The sequence below is a fragment of the Emys orbicularis genome, chromosome 9 (assembly GCF_028017835.1).
Source record: "Emys orbicularis isolate rEmyOrb1 chromosome 9, rEmyOrb1.hap1, whole genome shotgun sequence".
NCBI classification, from domain to species: Eukaryota; Metazoa; Chordata; order Testudines; family Emydidae; genus Emys; species Emys orbicularis.
Genome location: NC_088691.1, coordinates 22,534,426 through 22,553,174, shown reverse-complemented (window position 1 = coordinate 22,553,174; position 18,749 = coordinate 22,534,426). Strand labels below are relative to the sequence as shown.

The 18,749-nt window shown below is 47.9% G+C and overlaps 1 protein-coding gene across 1 annotated transcript in view; it reads left to right on the top strand.

The window, feature by feature from the left end:
* MTMR8 (myotubularin related protein 8) overlaps positions 1 to 18,298 on the top strand; it is a 41,720-nt gene extending 23,422 nt beyond the window's left edge. Inside the window, exons 8-14 of the mRNA XM_065410673.1 lie at positions 1,230 to 1,339; positions 2,526 to 2,651; positions 5,942 to 5,991; positions 14,866 to 15,066; positions 15,520 to 15,648; positions 16,936 to 17,062; positions 18,005 to 18,298. Of these exons, the coding sequence (XP_065266745.1) occupies positions 1,230 to 1,339; positions 2,526 to 2,651; positions 5,942 to 5,991; positions 14,866 to 15,066; positions 15,520 to 15,648; positions 16,936 to 17,062; positions 18,005 to 18,298 (1,037 nt within the window). The remainder of the gene's footprint in view (positions 1 to 1,229; positions 1,340 to 2,525; positions 2,652 to 5,941; positions 5,992 to 14,865; positions 15,067 to 15,519; positions 15,649 to 16,935; positions 17,063 to 18,004) is intronic.
* The last annotated feature ends 451 nt before the right edge of the window (positions 18,299 to 18,749 follow it).

The window sequence follows — 18,749 nt, the reverse complement described above, 5'->3', positions numbered from 1 at the left end:
TGCGCATTCTTAGGGCATTGCACTGCTATGTGGGATTTGGGATGAATTTGAGGGGACACTCTTCTGGACCAGTGGAGATTAGGGGCCTGAGTCTCCTCTTGTTTACACTGGTGTAAACTGGGAGCCATGCCACTGAAGCTGATGGAGCTGTTCTGGTGTAAAACTGAAAAGGGACTCAGACCCTAAGTGATGAAAGAGAAGAGTGAGAGTATTGATACAGTACTTCCTGCTGGTTTATTAACTACAGTATTAACATCCTTCTGCTGGCAGAGGCTGGGGAACATTGTGAAGCTGATACTATAAGTCCTTCTCTCTTGTCCCATTGCCTAGTATCAGGAGGCATGTAGTACAAACACGGTCATTCAAAATATATAGGAGGCTAATATTTGAGTTGGCAATGTAATGTTATGGACTGATCGAATAACTGATGCCCAGGTCAGGTGGTCTGGTAGGATCCAGGGTTTGATAGTGGCCTTGGGGAAAAATTAGGCTAGACAGGACAGAGGGTTTGGCATATGCAAAAATACTGCTCTAGTCTAGAGAACCCCATGCTGGATGAATTATTTTGGAGTGGGTGAAAAGGCAGAATAACTGCTAGTTTATTCCTATTTTATCCCCTTGGCTAGAAGGCCTTGACAATGATAGTGTCTCTCACAGGTGCTCAGGAACTATTGAACTATAACATTATAAGCATTTTCTACTATGCTTTTCAACATATTATCTGAGCCCTCTTCAAGGTTAGATAAGTCATTTATCTCTAGAAATTAGAACTCCACGTCTTTCTCTAGTCAGTTTCTTATAGTGATTATATGCTGGTGGTGTCTGAATATGTGTGATGATGTCCTATAATGAAGGGATGGGTAAACACATAACACCTTAATCACTTGCCTTGGTTGGAGAGAGCGCTTTTGAAATGAGATTTTGATTCTAGTGGTGAAAGGAGGAGGAAAAATACTCCAGGCTTAAATGCTAGAGCCCTCTGCAAGCTAAAGAATTTTAATTGTGTGTATACACACACAATATCCATAGTGTGTGATCTCTTTAAAGAGAGAAAATTGATTCCTGTATTTCAATACATTAGCTTTCATGATCAACCAAGCTTTGTCACTGTTATTCAGGAGAGGAGGGGAGGAGGATTAGCATTGATGGACAGGAGGGGTTGAGAAAATCATGGTTACTGTGCATTTCATTTGAGAAATCTCAGCTAATTCTTTTGTTTGTGTTTTCAGTGTGTGAAACAAAATCTCCCTCAATGAGTGACTTCCTTACTGGCCTGGAGAACTCGGGCTGGTTACGGCACATTAAAGCTGTAATGGATGCTGGAGTCTTTCTTGCTAAGGTATAACTTTCCCCAACAGAAACCCAAGAGAAGTGGGGGAAGCCCCATTGTTTGGACACTTAACACTAGATTGGACTTAACACCAGAAAATGTAGAAAATGAGCCTGCAATGGTAAAGACCGAACTGGGAGACCTAATTGTGTGTGTCCTGTGACTGTAATATAGTGATTTCCTACGTGGATTGAAACTGTGACCTATCCAGTATATTCTAACGAGCAACACTGCCTACTGTTCATTTGACCTCATTAATTTTATTTTACTTCAATCTGAATAATTTAAAAAGATGCCTACGTGTCCTGATGTGTAGTTAATATTGCAAACAACTCATAACTTTTCTTAACACTTTCACTAGTTATCAAAAATTGTGGTGCTTTAAGTGAGGGATTTTCTGAGTGCGTTTGTCATCTTCTGTCACTATATGCTACAGGGATGGCATAATTTTGAACTTTTAACACAGGCCTCTTTTTCCATGGGCTATTGTAAGGTGCATGACTTGTCTGCAGATCAAGTAGAAGGAGCAAATTTGCTGCAGCAAACAGTTCTTCATTAACCTCAAAGGGAATGCAGGAAATGATTGGTAGAAATCAATTGCCTTGCATAAATATTCTCTCGTCTCTGGGTTGCTCCATTGTGAATTCCTTTCTCTTGATTTGTTTTAAAGAGAAATGATTTTGTATTCATCTTCTGCTGCCAGTACAAAGGAAGAGAGAGACAAATATGGGAGGAATTTTGTGTGATGATCTTCCTCTGTTCCCTAATTTTCGTTGAAAAATTCCCAGTCCCAGGGTAGCAACAGGGTGAACTTTCCTCATTTACATCCTTCCTAAAGATTTCTTCGCCCATAGTGCCCACAAGAAGTGTCAGCAACAAATACAAATATAGATGATATGGATATGAATATACAAATGCTGAGTAATTGCATGTTCATATTGCTGAAATCTCTGTCCTTCCTCATCCCAACTCTTCCTTGCTGTTTGTGTGTCCCTCCCGCCCTGGACTGTGTAACATTTAAAGTTAAATTGAAAACTCTTAGAGGTGAGGGCCATGTTTCTGTATTTGTTCTGTAATGTACCTATTGGTAACTCTATTAAAGATAAATCAGACTTTGTGAGATGAAGGGGATTATGTTTAGCTACCACAACTACCAACTGTTAAATTGTGTTCTGATTTATTCTCCTCTTGGCAGGCAGTGAAAGAAGAAAAAGCCAGTGTCTTAGTCCACTGCTCAGATGGGTGGGATCGTACAGCTCAAGTCTGTTCACTGGCTAGCCTCCTCTTAGATCCGTTTTATAGAACATTTAAAGGACTCATGGTAAGAACAGAAATGCTTTGGGTTTTAAAAATGAAATATGCATTGTAACTTTGTGAAGTGGTTTGGAATGTAAACAAGCCCCGATTAAGCACTTTAGATCACTTTGAGCAGCAGACTTTTTTAGAGTGTCAGTGACCTACAGAAGCAAAGTTATTTATATATTAAGTTATAATTGCTCTGAGTAGCATGGGTACAAAAAGCTAGTACATGATTTATGACTCAAATCTCTATATCCCTGCACATCCATAAGAGAACCGCTAATGAGGCATCTCAGCAAGATGTGCATGAGTATAGGACAGGGGTGGGCAAACTTTTTGACCTGAGGGCCACATCAGGTTTTGTAAATTGTATGGAGGGCTGGTTAGGGGAGGGGGTTGTGGCCCGGCCCCCACCTCCTATCTGCTCCCCCCCATCCACACTCCCCTGTCCCCTGACCGCCCCCGGACCCCCGCCGCCCCATCCAACCCCTCCTCTCATTTCTGATGGCCCCTCCGGGACTCCTGTCCCATCCAACCACCCTTCTCCCTGTTCCCTGACTGCCCCTGGAACCCCTGCCCCTGACTGCCCCCCACTCCTCCATCCAACCCCCCCCCCCCTTCCTGACTGCCTGTGACGAAGTAGGACTGTTCTTAATGTTTCCTCTGAATACTGTGTGGGTGCCTCAGTTTCCCCTATGCATTTCTTAAGTCTCCAGTGTGCATATATGGCCGACAATCTGTCTCCTAGCAACAAATGGCCAGGGCCCTTCCCCCTTGCAAGGGGATAGCTAAAGGTGAACAAAAAGATCAGGTGACCTCCTGGCCTGGGAAAGAGACAAAAGCCACAAAGGAGGGGCTGGAGGGGGGTTTCAGTTTGGAGCTGGCTGTGGATGGGAAGTGAGGGCAGACGGGGTGGTCTGGCTCGCTGGGCTCCAGAATGGACCCGGCTGAGGGATCCCGTTCTCTGTACCTACAAGCTCTGTTTTAGACCGTGTTCCTGTCATCTAATAAACCTCTGTTTTACTGACTGGCTGAGAGTCACGTCTGACTGCGAAGTTGGGGGTGCGTGCAGGACCCTCTGGTTTCCCCAGGACCCTGCCTGGGCGGACTTGCTGTGGGAAGCGTACGGAGGGGCATATGCTGAATGCTCCAAGGTCAGACCCAGGAAGTGAAGCCATGTGAGCTTCTTGCCCTGAAGACAGTCTGCTCCATGGGAGAGGAGGCTCCCCAAAGTCCTGACTGACTGACTTTGTGGGGAGCAGTTCCAGAGCATCGCCCGGGGACTCCTTGACACTGCCCCCCCCCCGGGACCCCTGCCCTCATTCAACCCTCTATTCCCCCGCCCCCTGACCACCACCCCGAACTTCCCTGCCCTCTAGCCAACCTCCCCTGCTCTGTGCCCCTTTACTGCGCTGCCTGGAGCACGGTGGCTGGCGGCACTACACCCGCGCCACCCGGCTGGAGTCGGGCTGTGCTGCCGCCACCACCACACAGCAGAGACCAGGTCAGGCTGAGCTCTGCAGCTGGGCTGCCCCAGGAGCTCACAGCCCCGCTGCCCAGAGCATTGCGCTGGCAGCGGAGCTAGCGAGCTGAGGCTGTGGGGGAGGGGCAACAGTGGGGGAGGGGCTGGGGCTAGCCTCCTGGGCCAGGAGCTCGGGGGCCGGGCAGGATGGTCCTGTGGGCCGGATGTGGCCCACAGGCCGTAGTTTGCCCACCTCTGGTATAGGATGTGAAGGCTTACAAAGAGGCTGGGAGGGAAGCTTGTGGTTTAAGACCCATTATAGTAAACTCTCTGTTCGGGTGAAATTCACCCTGTGCAGAGGGTCAGCATGAAGCCCATGCATCACTGTTTTAAAGCCCTCTGCACAGGCGTGAATTTCATCCGTTTGCTTTTAACAAATTAGTTGCCTTGTTTTTTGTGCTAAATTGTCAATGTAAAATGTAACTTTACATGGTGCGCTGCATCTCTGCCCGCCTGCATTTGTTACAAACCCATTAGAGATGGGCTGCTGCTCATTAGCCCCTTGAAAAGAAACTGAAAGCAATGCAAAACACTGCAACTTTTGTTTGTCTTCTCCTGGACAGATGCAACTGTGCTGCACTGAGAAGATTGTTACCTCAGGTCAATTGCTAACTTTTTTTGCTGCTAAATTCTGCTGCAGCATTCTTTTATCTGTACAGTGGGGTCTTGATCCAGGTCTAGGGCTCCTGTGTGCTATGCTACTACAAATAATAAATAACTGTCAAGTTTCTATTGGAACATGAGACCTCAGCATGATCAGCCTGGTACATAGTACAATATTGCAGTGACAGTGGGTCCTGATCAGAATCAGGTGCTAATATAATATAAAAGAAATTTTTTTCATTTTTGTAACATCCAAAGTGTACCTTACGAATCATAAAACTAGTCATTCCTAGGTGAATATAATAAATACCTGAAAAAGATCCCGAAACCATTAAAACAAACAAAATAATGTATTTGCCAAAGAAACACCACATGTAAGTTTATGGGTATCTTCTGCTCTTTAAATCCCTGGATGATGACTTCTGGCTGACTATGTAATACAGTCTAAAAAGATATGCCTTTAAGGCACCAATTCATTTATTCAGTGCATTGCTATACCTGTCCTTGCGAAGCTGCTCCCATACATTTTCTTTGATAAGGGTTTTATGCAGGTTCATACTTAGGTAAAATAGAAACGTCTCAATTAAGTAAACAAAAAAATCCAGCTACATTTAAGGCCAGAAATTAAGGCCTTTACCATTTGATAGACTACTCCTTTCATTCCCATGTATATGTTCTTAAAAATAAAATTTTCTTAATTCTGGTTTGCTGCACTGAGTATCAAGGTATTTTTGGGTCCCTTCAGAATGAAGTAGCTGTGTAGTGGAATAAACAGTGATGGTTTTAGCATATACCTCAAGAAAAAATGTACAGATGTCTGGTCTGTGGGGTTATGTTTTGAAAGCGTTTACTTGTCTCCTGGGGGTAGTAATGTATTTATTGAAATTAATTCTTGTTAATAAAGCAAAATCACCAATAAAGTGACAGCACAAAGATTCTCACAGGACTATTAAGATTCAGAATAACATCCTATCCCAGCAATAATAATACTGGTGATGGAGCATAGTTCCAATTCCATAAATCATCCTATAATTTTCATCAACCTTTTATTAATAAATATGCAGGGTATGACAGATACTATCAACTAAGCCTAGCTACAAGAATTCTGTGGTATTAAGGCATCATTTCACTTTTTTCCAAGCAACTTAATAGTTTTTCATTTACTTTCTCTCTCTTTGAAACTGAAGGTTCTAATAGAAAAGGAATGGATTGCAATGGGCCACAAGTTCTCACACAGGTAAAAGCAGATTGTACTCAGGGTGTAACAGGAGAGAAGGCTTGAAGGTAAAATGCAACCTGTATGTGTTTAGCATAAGGGGCATTTGCTCTTTTTCTATTGGAATCCTTAGGGGGATTCATCAACTCTTGGGTTTTGTACATGTTTTCCTATATTCTTCCATTGATTTACAAAATGGTGAACAAATTATTTAACCTCTATGCTTCCATTTCTCCATCCATACAATGGGTTGATATTACATTGATACTGTGTGTGAAACAGTCACGTTTTGGAGGGGCTTTTTGCCTCTGATGCCCTTCTGTGTTGACCAGGGTTGGGGGCAAATCCCAACAAACATTTACAGATTATTTGGAGCTTTAACTTCAGCCCACAATTCTAGTACTAACCGACTTAAGACTTGCATTCCATGGACTTATAAAAATTTTACTCTCTCTAATTGATAGTCCATTTGCACTGCATGGTAATTTAATTAACAAATGGAAAATACAGAGATTTACTTGGTCCAGACTAACACTAGGAAGAAATAGTCTTCTTATTCTATAACATTAAATGGTGAAGAACTGAGGTTCTTCTTCGAGTGATTGTTCACGTCCATTACACATTAGGTGTGCGCGCGCCGCGTGCACGAACGTCGGAAACTTTTTCCCTCAGCGGCTCCCGTCGGGCCTGCAGGGTCTCCCCTCCCGCCAGAGCGGCGCCCCGCTCTAGCGTATATATATCCCTGCCGGCCCGACCCTCCCTCAGTTCCTTCTTACCGTCCGTGGCGACGTTGGAACAACTCTGTCTCTCATCTGAGAGTGTCCCTTAGCGTAGTAATTAGTGTTATCTTGACAGTTATCAGTTCTTTAGTAGTTAGTGTTAAGCTTAGCAGTTATCAGTTCTTTAGAAAGACTTAAACTTCTTTGTGTTAGGTGTTTGGTCAACCCCGGCACCGGCCCTGGGCGGCGGGGCATGCTGCACGCCCAAGGCTTCAAGGCTTGTGCCACGTGCCGCAGGCCTATGCCATTGAGCGATCCACACGACTCGTGTCTCCGTTGCCTGGGGGAAGCACACCAAAAGGAGCGCTGCAAGATCTGTAAGGCTTTCAAGCCTAGGACTAAGAAAGAGAGAGACTTTTGCCTTAAGCAGCTGCTCATGGAGTCGGCGCTGCAGCCCTCCACTTCGACGGCACCATCAACCTCGGTGCGGAGTGCCCCGGCATCGGTCCGTGATCCGGCACCAGTGGGGCACCCTAAGCCCGCGGCACCGACTCAGCGGGACCGCCTCCGGCACCGGTCGTCTTCGCCGGCGAAATCGAAGGGCCAACCCAAGGCCCGAGGACGTTCCCCGCATAAGAGGGTGGCGCCCGCGAAGACCTCAAGTGCGCCTAAGGCCGTTGCGGCCCCAGCACAGATCCCGGTGTCAGTGGCTCCGGCGCTGAAGGGCCCGTCGAGCCCCGGGATAGGCGCGTCGAGTGAGGAGGAAGGGCTGGAGGGCCTTGTGGAGCAACCCTCCACCCCGGACACATTTGAGGCAGCAAAGGACCTCATTGAATTGTCCGCTGAGGGCCCCCGCCAAGCCAAGGACAATTTGCCGAGACTGCCATTCAGAGGCAAGCCGGCAATGGTACGCCCATCACGGTCGCCATCTCGGCACCGTTCACGGCGCCGGTCCCTGTCGAGCTCCGCCTCGGTGGACTCCCGACTTCCCTCCGTGCAGAGAGCCGCACAACCGGCGGGCAGCAGTAAGCGCTCGGCACCGACCCAGCAGCCCTGCTCGAGTCGACACCGGGACGTGTCACTCACGCGATCCCCGGAACCGACCACCCGCAGTCGTTCCCGGTCCCGAGGGCACCGGTACCGATCCAGGTCGGCAAGACGTTACTCCCGATCACGGTCGCGGAGACACCACTCACTGACCCTGGATCGGCACCGTTCCACGGCACCACCGTGGCCTTCCAGATCACCGTCCGTGGTTTCGGACGTAGACTCGGGCCGGTCCAATAGATATGCCCACAGGGCACAGGCCAGTAGGGAGCACGAAGCCACTTGGCATCCGCAGTGGGGACAGCCCGGGCACTGGCCCTTCTGGACCCCTTGGGCCTATCATCAGCAAGGCCCCCCGTCCAGGACCTCGAGATCGGGCCTCTCGGGACACCGGTCCCGCTCTCCGCAGTGGCGCCCTCCCTCGCGCAAGGAGGCCACGGTCTCCAGACCGCCGGACCGCGAAAAGGCAGACTCGGCACCGAGCTCGGCACCGTCTCAGACCCATGCCGTAGGGCGGTCTCCAGAGGAGCGCCCAGCTGATGAGGAGTTGCAGGAGGAGGAAGACGCGCAGAAGGCCCTGACCTCTTCCTCCTCGCCAGACGAAGCCGTGGCGGGCACAACAGTGTCCGGCCCTCGCCCGATTGACCATCGGGCGCACCAGGAACTGCTCCGACGAGTAGCCCTCAATCTGGGATTGCAGGCGGAGGAGACGGTAGAGCAGGAGGACCCCATGGTCGACATTCTAAGCCCTGAGGGCCCCTCCAGGATCGCGCTCCCGCTCATAAAAACGGTCCAGTCCAACTACAAAGCAGTATGGCAAACACCGGCCTCCAGTGCACCAACTGCAAAAGGCGTGGAGAGGAAATACTTCGCCCCTTCTAAAGGGTTCGACTTCCTCTTCTCTCACCCAACTCCCTCTTCGCTGGTTGTCTCTGCGGTCAACGAAAGAGAGCGACATGGCCAGCAAGCCCCGGCCCCCAAGGCCAAGGAGGCGAAACGCCTAGACTTATTTGGGAGAAAGGTCTACTCGTCCGGGGGCCTCCAGTTGAGGATCGCTAACCAGCAAGCGATTCTGAACAGACACAACTTCAATTCTTGGGCATCAGTCTCCAAGTTTAAGGAATCCCTGCCTCAGGGCACCCAACCCGAGTTTGCGGCCATAGTAGATGAAGGGAAGGCGGTAGCCAAAACCTCTCTACAGGCCTCCCTGGACTCCGCGGACGCAGCTGCCCGGACAATCGCGTCAGGTGTGGTAATGAGGCGCTCGGCATGGCTACAGGCTTCTGGCCTTCCCCCAGAGGTGCAAAACACCATACAAGACCTTCCGTTCGAGGGATCGGGCTTGTTTTCGGACCAAACGGATGCCAGGCTGCATAGCCTCAAGGACTCTCAAGCCACCCTCAAGTCGTTGGGGATGCACACCCCAGTGACGCAGAGGAAACCCTTCAAGCCCCAACCTCCACAGAGACAGTACCACCCTCGTCCTAGACAGGAACCGTACCGCAGGAGGGGCAGGGATAACAGGCGTAGACGCAACAACACGCCTAACCAGGGCCAAAATCAGGGCCAAAACAAGCCGCAGCCGGGAAACAAACAAGGGTTTTGAAGCTGCGATCGAGGACAGAGTACCAACCTCTATTCCGGACCCCCCTCTGTGTTTCAGAGACCGCCTGTCCCATTTTTACCGTGCTTGGTCACGTATAACATCGGACCGCTGGGTCCTACGCATGGTGGAGGCAGGCTACACCCTTCAGTTTTCCTCGCCCCCTCCCTCCCACCCCCCATCCCCGTCCCTCTTCAGGGACCCCTCTCACGAGCAACTCCTCATGCAGGAGGTGCAGACCCTCCTCACAGTAGGAGCGGTGGAAGAGGTTCCTCCGGACCTCAGGGGGAAAGGATTCTATTCCAGATACTTCCTCATTCCCAAAGCGAAAGGGGGCCTCCGTCCTATCCTGGACCTACCCAAGCTAAACAAATACTTGCTCAAACCACGTTTCCGTATGGTCTCCCTTGGTACTATTATTCCATCCCTGGATCCGGGAGATGGGTACGCTGCCCTCGATATGAAAGATGCCTACTTTCACATCGCCATCCGCCCGGCCCACTGGCGGTTCCTGCGCTTCACTATCAACCAGCGCCATTTCCAATTTACGGTCTTGCCCTTCGGCCTGGCAACAGCCCCGCGCGTATTCACGAAATGCATGTCGGTTGTGGCAGCTTTTCTTCGAAAAAGAAGGATGCGCGTCTACCCATACTTGGACGACTGGCTCCTTGCGGGCCGCTCAGAGGCCGAGGTTCGCTCCCATGTGGCATTGACACTACAGGTGTTCCACGGACTCGGTCTACTGGTCAACGAACCCAAGTCATCGCTGGTCCCCACGCAGAGGCTGGACTTCATAGGGGCAGTCCTGGACTCAGTGGCGGCACGGGCGAGTCTGCCCGTACCGCGGTTCCTGGCCATTCAGAAGGCCGTGAGCTCCATCCAGCAATTCCCCACGACCACGGCCAGATGTTGCTTACAACTCCTGGGGCACATGGCGGCCTGCACCCACGTAGTCGGACACGCCTGCCTAAGACTCAGGCCGCTACAGTTATGGCTGGCCCAAGTATATCGCCCCAGCAGAGACCCCTTAGACCTGGTCGTGACGATCCCGACTCGGGTGTCGAACGCCCTCTGTTGGTGGCTCGATCGGCAGCGGGTTTGTGCGGGGGTCCCTTTCGCCACCCCACAACCCGTTCTGACGTTAGTAACAGACGCGTCGGACCTGGGTTGGGGGGCGCACCTGGGGGACCTGCGCACTCAGGGCTTGTGGTCCAGGGAAGAAAAGTTGCTTCATATCAACCTGAAGGAGCTGAGGGCGGTTCGCCTCGCCTGCCAGACCTTTCACGCTACCATAGCAGGCCACAGCGTGTCGGTTCTGACGGACAACACTACCGCCATGTTCTACATAAACAAGCAGGGCGGGTCCCGGTCCTCTCCCCTCTGTCACGAGGCACTCCTCCTCTGGGACTTCTGCATAGCCCATTCGGTCCACCTACTAGCGACATATCTCCCAGGGGTCCAAAACGGGTTAGCGGACCGCCTCAGCCGGTCCTATCACATGCACGAGTGGACGTTGAGACAGGACGTCCTGCGTTTAATCTTCCGGAGGTGGGGGTTTCCCCAGGTGGATCTCTTTGCCACCGAGGACAACAGCCAATGCCCTCAGTTTTGTTCGTTCCAGAACCACAGTCCGGGCTCATTGGCAGATGCCTTCGCAATACCGTGGGGCGGGAGCCTGAGGTATGCCTTCCCCCCATTCCCGCTCATCCACAGGGTCCTCCTCAAAACCCGCAGGGACAAGGCGACAGTCATCCTCATCGCCCCGGCGTGGCCACGCCAACACTGGTTCATGACCCTGTTGGAACTGTCCGTGACCACTCCGATAGCCCTCCCCCTCCATCACGACCTCATCACGCAAGACCAAGGTCGTCTACTCCACCCGAACCTACCGTCGCTACATCTCACGGCGTGGTTTCTCTCTGGCTGAACGATATGGAGCACAGGTGCTCCCATCAGGTCCAGCAAATCCTCCTTGGTAGTAGGAAACCCTCCACAAGAGCGACTTACCTTGCCAAATGGAAACGGTTCTCCCACTGGTGTGAGCCTCATCACATCCAGCCTCTGCAGGCCTCAATCCCATCGATTCTGGACTACTTGCTACACCTCAGGCATCAAGGGCTCGCCCCCGCCTCAATTAAGGTGCATTTGGCCGCCATATCGGCGTTCCACCCTGGGGAGTTGGGGGTTTCGGTGTTCTCCAACCCCACAGTAGTCCGATTCCTCAAGGGGTTGGAGAGGGTATTTCCCTACTCACGCCCACTGGTCCCTGCGTGGAATCTCAACCTGGTCCTGACTAAACTCATGGGGCCGCCCTTTGAACCCCTAGCCTCTTGCTCCCTCCTGCACCTCTCATGGAAGGTAGCGTTTCTCGTGGCCATCACATCGGCTAGGAGGGTATCGGAATTGAGAGCCCTCACTTCGGAGCCTCCTTATACAGTTTTTTATAAGGATAAGGTGCAACTGAGGCCGCACCCTAAATTCCTTCCTAAAGTGGTCACGCATTTTCATTTGGGACAGGACATTTGTTTACCGGTGTTCTTCCCCAAGCCCCATACGGACCCAAGCCACCGCAGCCTGCATACCCTGGATGTCCGTCGGGCCTTGGCGTTTTATCTAGAACAAACCAGGCCATTCCGCAAATCGACTCAGCTGTTCATCGCCGTTGCGGAGCGAATGAGAGGCCAACCTATCTCGACGCAACGCTTGTCGGCATGGATTGTGCTTTGCATACGCACGTGCTACGAGCTCGCCAACGTACCAGCCCCGGAGATCAGGGCTCACTCAACTAGGGCCCACGCGTCCTCGGCGGCTTTCTTGGCACAGGTTCCGCTCCAGGAAATCTGCAAAGCAGCCACCTGGTCCTCGGTGCATACGTTCACAGCCCACTATGCGATCCATCATCAGACCAGAGAGGATGCGGTTGTCGGCAGGGCTGTGCTTCAATCAGTTATTCCTTGACTCCTACCCTCCTCCAATGGTAAGCTTGTGAGTCACCTAATGTGTAATGGACGTGAACAATCACTCGAAGAAGAAAAAACGGTTACTTACCTTCTGTAACTGTTGTTCTTCGAGATGTATTGTTCACGTCCATTACACTTCCCACCCTCCTTCCCCTCTGTCGGAGTCACCGGCAAGAAGGAACCGAGGGAGGGTCGGGCCGGCAGGGATATATATACGCTAGAGCGGGGTGCCGCTCTGGCGGGAGGGGAGACCCTGCAGGCCCGACGGGAGCCGCTGAGGGGAAAAGTTTCCGACGTTCGTGCACGCGGCACGCGCACACCTAATGTGTAATGGACGTGAACAACACATCTCGAAGAACAACAGTTACAGAAGGTAAGTAACCATTTTTTCTGTACTGAATTGAACTTTGTTTAATGATTGTCTCAATATGAAAATACTCTTATTTAATACTGTAGTCAATAAATATTTTTTCTTAGAGTGAGAGACACTGGAAGAAAAGCCCATTTAGAGATCCACATAACGTTACCTTAGAAGGACTTACCCAAAGATGAATTGCAGCCCAAACACAAACATCCCACAGTTATTCCCTCTGTGGAAAGGACTGTTTTCACCTTTTGTTTTTCTAAGACCGGAAACTAAATGTGCCTTTCACCAGTATTATAAAGGAAGGACAGCATAAAATGTAAATTACTTTTTGCACACTTTGTCAAGTTCTTAGGAAAGAGTGAAATTTCATCATTGCCTAGGAACAAAGGATGAGAGAGTTATTCTGCCTCTAGTAGTGGCTGGTGCATGATGTTTCATGGGAAGGTGAATTTCCCCTTTGTAATTTGGGTTAGCTGCATGATACTCTAGATGGAATGAAGGAGTTCAGGCTGTGATTTTATCCTCTGTATGTGTTCAGCTTGCTCTCTGTAGCAAGAGAGACCATGTTGCCATTAGCTTGGAAAAAATAGTATTGAACAATTTATTTGCCCCAAGCAAACTTGCAAAAGTCACTACTTGTTTCTGTATATTTGAAGGCAGTGTCCCTTTCCAGCCCACTGGCTTTCCTGGCAGTGTGGAATTTTTAGTGCCATAGTAGGAGAATTGCCTGCTTTGCTAAACTGTTGTGATCCCTCCTTTGTTCTGGTCCTTTCGTTTCTGGATTTATTAAAAGGAAAAATAATCCTTCCTTAGCTAGCAAACATTTTGCAAAATGATATGAGGTGTTCTGAGCCTCATCTAAGCTATAATGTTCTTTGGATGATAGTCCATATGGATTCCAGTCTTTGTGTGCAAATTAGATTATTTTGGCAAGCAATGTCTGTTGAAGCCCCTGCCTGTGCCCTAGGTTCTACGCACCCTCCATCTAAGGGCATAAAGTGCGGAACAGGCCCAACCACCCCTCAGTTCTTTCTTACCACCCATGGCAGCAAGATGGAACCCATCCAGTATCTGCCCTTTCCCTGTGCACTGTGGTAGTGAAGTTTTTTACATGCCTAGTCACCCATTGGCAAAATATATATTTTAATTAAATAAGTTTGTTAGTATAGAGTATGGAGGGATGGGGGTGGTACTAGCTTCATGGCAGAAACTAAATCACCAGTATTTAAGATTGGTCCTTTGTGTGACTCTTTGATGCCTTAATGATGGGTTCTCCCAGTGCCTATTCTGCATTGGAGATGGACACATCAGAGAACAGTGTTCTATGTGACACACTTTCTCCAAATGCACTCAGAGTAAGGGAAGCCTGTCTGAAGCTGTTCTTCCTTGAGATTGATACAAGATTCTCAGACACTGAGAGGAGGGCTGTAGCTAGGCCTCAGCCATCTGGTCAGTCTCTCTCTGTTAGTGTCCTGGTGACCGGAGATTGCACCTTGAGCTCCTGGGCCACCTGTACCTAGAGGCCCCATTTGTCTGCCACGACAACTCCAGAGATGAGCCAAGGCACAGATCACCATTCTTGGCACCTAGCAAACTGAGACATGAGTCATCAGATTCACAATACAGACTCATTTGTCAAGACCCTTCCAGTGTACTGGTATCAACCTCCAAGATAGGACATGTGATTCCCACGAAATTGGTGGACTGTGCTGTCCTCAGTACCAAATGCCTCAGTTATGTGCCCCAGAACCTTCCAACCTCAGTACTGATTACCTCAATAGTACTCTCTACTTCAGCGTCCGCTATCTCGGCACCTAAACCATACATGATACAGAGCAGTGGTTCTCAAACTTTTGTATTGGTGACCCCTTTCACACAACAAGCCTCTGAGTGTGACCCCCCCCCCCTTATAAATTAAAAACACTTTTAAATATATTTAACACCATTATAAATGCTGGAGGCAAAGTGGGGTTTGGGGTGGAGCCTGACAGCTCGCAACCTCCCCCGTAATAACCTCGTGACCCCCTGAGGGGTCACGACCCCCAGTTTGAGCACCCCTGATATAGAGTGACTTACTGGAGGCCCAGCACTGGGGTCACCTCTCCTTGACAGAGAGTAAATATTCAGGTCACATGATAGTTTCTCTTATTGTTGAATGTTATAGGATGCAACCTTGTAGCTTTCTTTCTAACTCTCCAGGTGTGGCCATCTGGATGGTGACCTAAAGGAAGTGTCCCCTGTCTTCACTCAGTTCACTGAATGTGTCTGGCAGCTCATGCAGCAGTTTCCCTGTGCATTTGAATTCAATGAGCGGTTCCTTCTCGAAATCCATGACCACGTCTACTCCTGCCAGTTTGGCAACTTCCTTGGGACTTGCCATAGGGAACGGGAGGCTCTGAAGTGAGTTGGCAGTTCATGGGGCAAAGGTCTGGAAGTCTCTTCAAACTCTTTTAAAATTTAATTGGAAAGGTAATCAAGGTTAGGGATAAATTCTCTTAATTCTTGCACGTGCTCTGCAGTGTGAAAGACTTAGACTTAATCTCATGTATAGAGAAGAATGTATCCCAAAAATTCCATGTTTTAAATAGCAACTCCACAGTAACTTGCAGGTGTCAATTTATTCCCCTTCACTTTACTCCATCCATTGTCTAATTTAAATTAATCAGCTACCCAGGGCTTGGACTGGAGTGTGTGTCTGTGGTTGTAAGGCACACTAATTGCACCATAGAAAGGATAAATATCTTCTATGCAGCCCTACTCAAATCCTGAACAGTGCAGCTAGAATTATACTGACACTGTTCGTAACTGTTAGTGATTAGATTTTTTTTTTTTTTTTTTTTTTGTACTTGACAGGATTTTTGAGAAGACCCATTCCCTGTGGCCTTTCCTATTACAGAAGAAGCAGGAGTTCAGGAATCCTCTGTATAAGGGATTCACAGCTTACAAGGAGCTTAAGCCAAACACTCTACCTTTCAGTTTCCAGTAAGTCACTTATTAGAGGAGGGACACTTTTTTTCACAGGAATGGAAGTGATCACTAAAATGCCTTGCCGTGTGTCCTGGGGTGAATCACTTGACTTCTGCGTGCCTCTATTTCCTCATCTGTAAAATGAGAATAACCATGCTTTCCAACTAGTAAAGCAGTTTGAAATTGACAGGTAACCACTAAATAAGTGCAAGTACTATTCTTTTAAATATTTGATCTGCAACTAGCTGCCTCCCTGTTACAGGAAAAAAATAAGAATAATTTAAAATATATGCAGAGTAGTTTTCCAAATTCCTTGTCACTTCAACTCTTAGAGCTTTCCTTAGAGATAGTGGACACATTATTGTTAAAGATAGTGCCTCCTTATATTTATTTTTTTTAAAACAGGGTTATTCTTGTGTTAAAGTGCTGCTGATACACAGAAGCATGCTGTTGCTGCTGAAATTATTATAAAATCGAATGGATTTATTATTATTTATGCTGTTTGTTTTTCATCTTTATTTGCCTTGGACGCTACTGTACAACTGAATTGGTCAATTTCACTTCCTGTTTCTCCGTCACTAGTGCACAATGCTGTTTCAGTCTATAGATCTCAAAGTGCTAAGTGTTACTGCAGAGTCAAGGTACTTGGGAAATGAGGGTGTAGATGGGAAAAGTTAAAGGCATATACGTTAATTGAATTGTCAAAGCTCACAAATCCATTGCAGAGCAAACTTAGACTCATAGACTTTAAGGTCAGAAGGGACCATTATGATCATCTAGTCTGACCTCCCGCATGATGCAGGCCACAAAATCTGACCCACCCACTCCTCGAATAATTCTCTCCCATGACTCAGCTGTTGAAGTCCCCAAATCATGATTTAAAGACTTTAAGTTGCAGAGAATCGTCCAGCAAGCGACCCCTGCCCCATGCTGCGGAGGAAGGCGAAAAACCTCCAGGGCCTCTGCCAATCTACCCTGGAGGAAAATTCCTTCCCGACCCCAAAATTCCTTCCCGACCCCAATTTGGGTCTTCTTCTTATCTGGTACCCTATCCTCTGGATCATGTTGGGCATGGCAAAGAATATATAGATCCTCAGAACTTTTCATTTAACCCTTCTAAAGCTTCATGAAAACTTGTCTATTCATATTAGGTTTTATAAAACCTAGGATTTTAGGTTTTTAAGTAAACGTGGAGCCTGAACTAGTGGAAAATCTCTTCTTTAAACAGGAACAACAATTGCTCCCTGTCACAACCAACAAAGTACAGCAGATCTTTTAATTCCCTTTCCTTCTGTTCTTGAGGTTCTGGTGTGGAATGTATAACCGCTTTGACAAAGGGATGCATCCAAAGCAGTGTGTGTTGGACCATCTCCTCAACTGCATGAGCCAGAAGATGAAGTTGGAGGACAATGCAACTGACCTGGAAAACGTGAGTTCTGCACATGGATAATGTACAAAACTGTATGATGATCTGAGCAAATATGCCTGAGACTAGGATAGTGGAGCCATATATCTCTAGGTGACTGGTGCAAATCCAGCGCAGGTTGGAATCCCAACACTTGTTTGACTATATCTAGGTAATCTGTTTACTTGGCATTTACAACCCAATTACAATTGACTCCCTCATATCAGAGGGACCAAAGAGTAAATAGGTCACATTCTCTTCCCGGTAGAGTTGCCACTCCCGAACAGGGTTGAGGTACATGGGAGAAGCTAGCACTGTTGCTGCGTGTGCTGTGCCACCCCAGAGAACAAAGCACTTAAATCTCTAGTATAATTAATCCATCTCCTTTCACCAGTAACAAAAGAAAATTTTGCTAAATATAGAAGTGTTTTCTTTAATTTGACCTGTTTTACACAGAAAAATGATGATGCAAATTCATAAGGCAGCAAAAATAGTGTAGATCCACTTTTTAAGATCTGTAGGTTTGTACATGAGTATCTCTGTTCTATACAGCCTGCAGAAAAGTGCAGTGTGGCTTTTAATTGCTACCAAAATTCTCTGCTTATGATTTTCCTTTCTGTGCACACGACTAGACATCTAAAAATGGACTAGTGAGGAGGTGTTTGAGTCTTTTGCTAGATTAGTATGAACACTGAAAATTGTAGATTTGCTACCTCAAACACACTTTGTTTTAAGAAAAGCCATTTTCCTGATACTCTTATAAATGCTATGTTGCATACAGATTATGCATAAAATATTATAGTGCTTATTGCAAAAGAGGCATTGACCTGGGAGATGGAGTGCTCAGGAACTGGTGGATGAGAGAGCGTTTTCAAGACTATTAACATTTGTTCAACATAAGGCCCTGGTGTCAGGGTGTCTCATCTTTTGTTAATCTTTTTCGCTAATTCCTGTCTGCTGGTATAGAAGCTGCCCTTCCTAGATGGTCCCCTGCCAGATGAAGTTTGCTCCTTATCTAAAATTGTAAATGCCTCAGTTGAGTCTTCGAAAACCCCAATGCTGAACACTCCCCAGGATTACGAAAGTGAACCACCTGCTCTGTTGACCAATGGTGCCATAGTGGAGGAAGTCGACATCATGCCTGATCAGGACCAAAAGAATAAAGAGAACTTTGTTAATCATCATGACCTTCCTGACCTTCACAGCACCATGGAAGTTATAGAATCAGACGCTAAAAAAGAAAAGCTGCAGTACCAGTGATTATCTCTTATAGTGTACTCTGTGTGAGCCATTCAAATGTGGCAGTAAGGTATGCAAAATCTGTGCCCTGTGAAGGCATAGCTGCCTCGACCATGTACAACCAAGTGTTAATGTGTGTGTGTGGAGGGGCTGTTCTTTGTGAGGTGTGTGAACAATCTAGAGAAGGGATTTTACCTTTAGTTTGGGTTGCATCACCACAGATTAAAAGATGAATGTGCATGCAGAGCTGCCTAGAAGGCTACCTTGACTGAGAGTATAAACCTCATTTTCCAGTGAAAATGTGGTCTCTCCTACCAGGTTTTAAAGATGACTTCTATTACTGGGTTTTCAGAGTATAAAGATGCTTTTGGTCACTTTGATATGGAGGGTTAAAAGCCACACAGTATTTATAACGGGTAGGAGAGATGTGATTTGTGTTTTGGCAATGAAAAGATGTAAATGCCATTTTAGT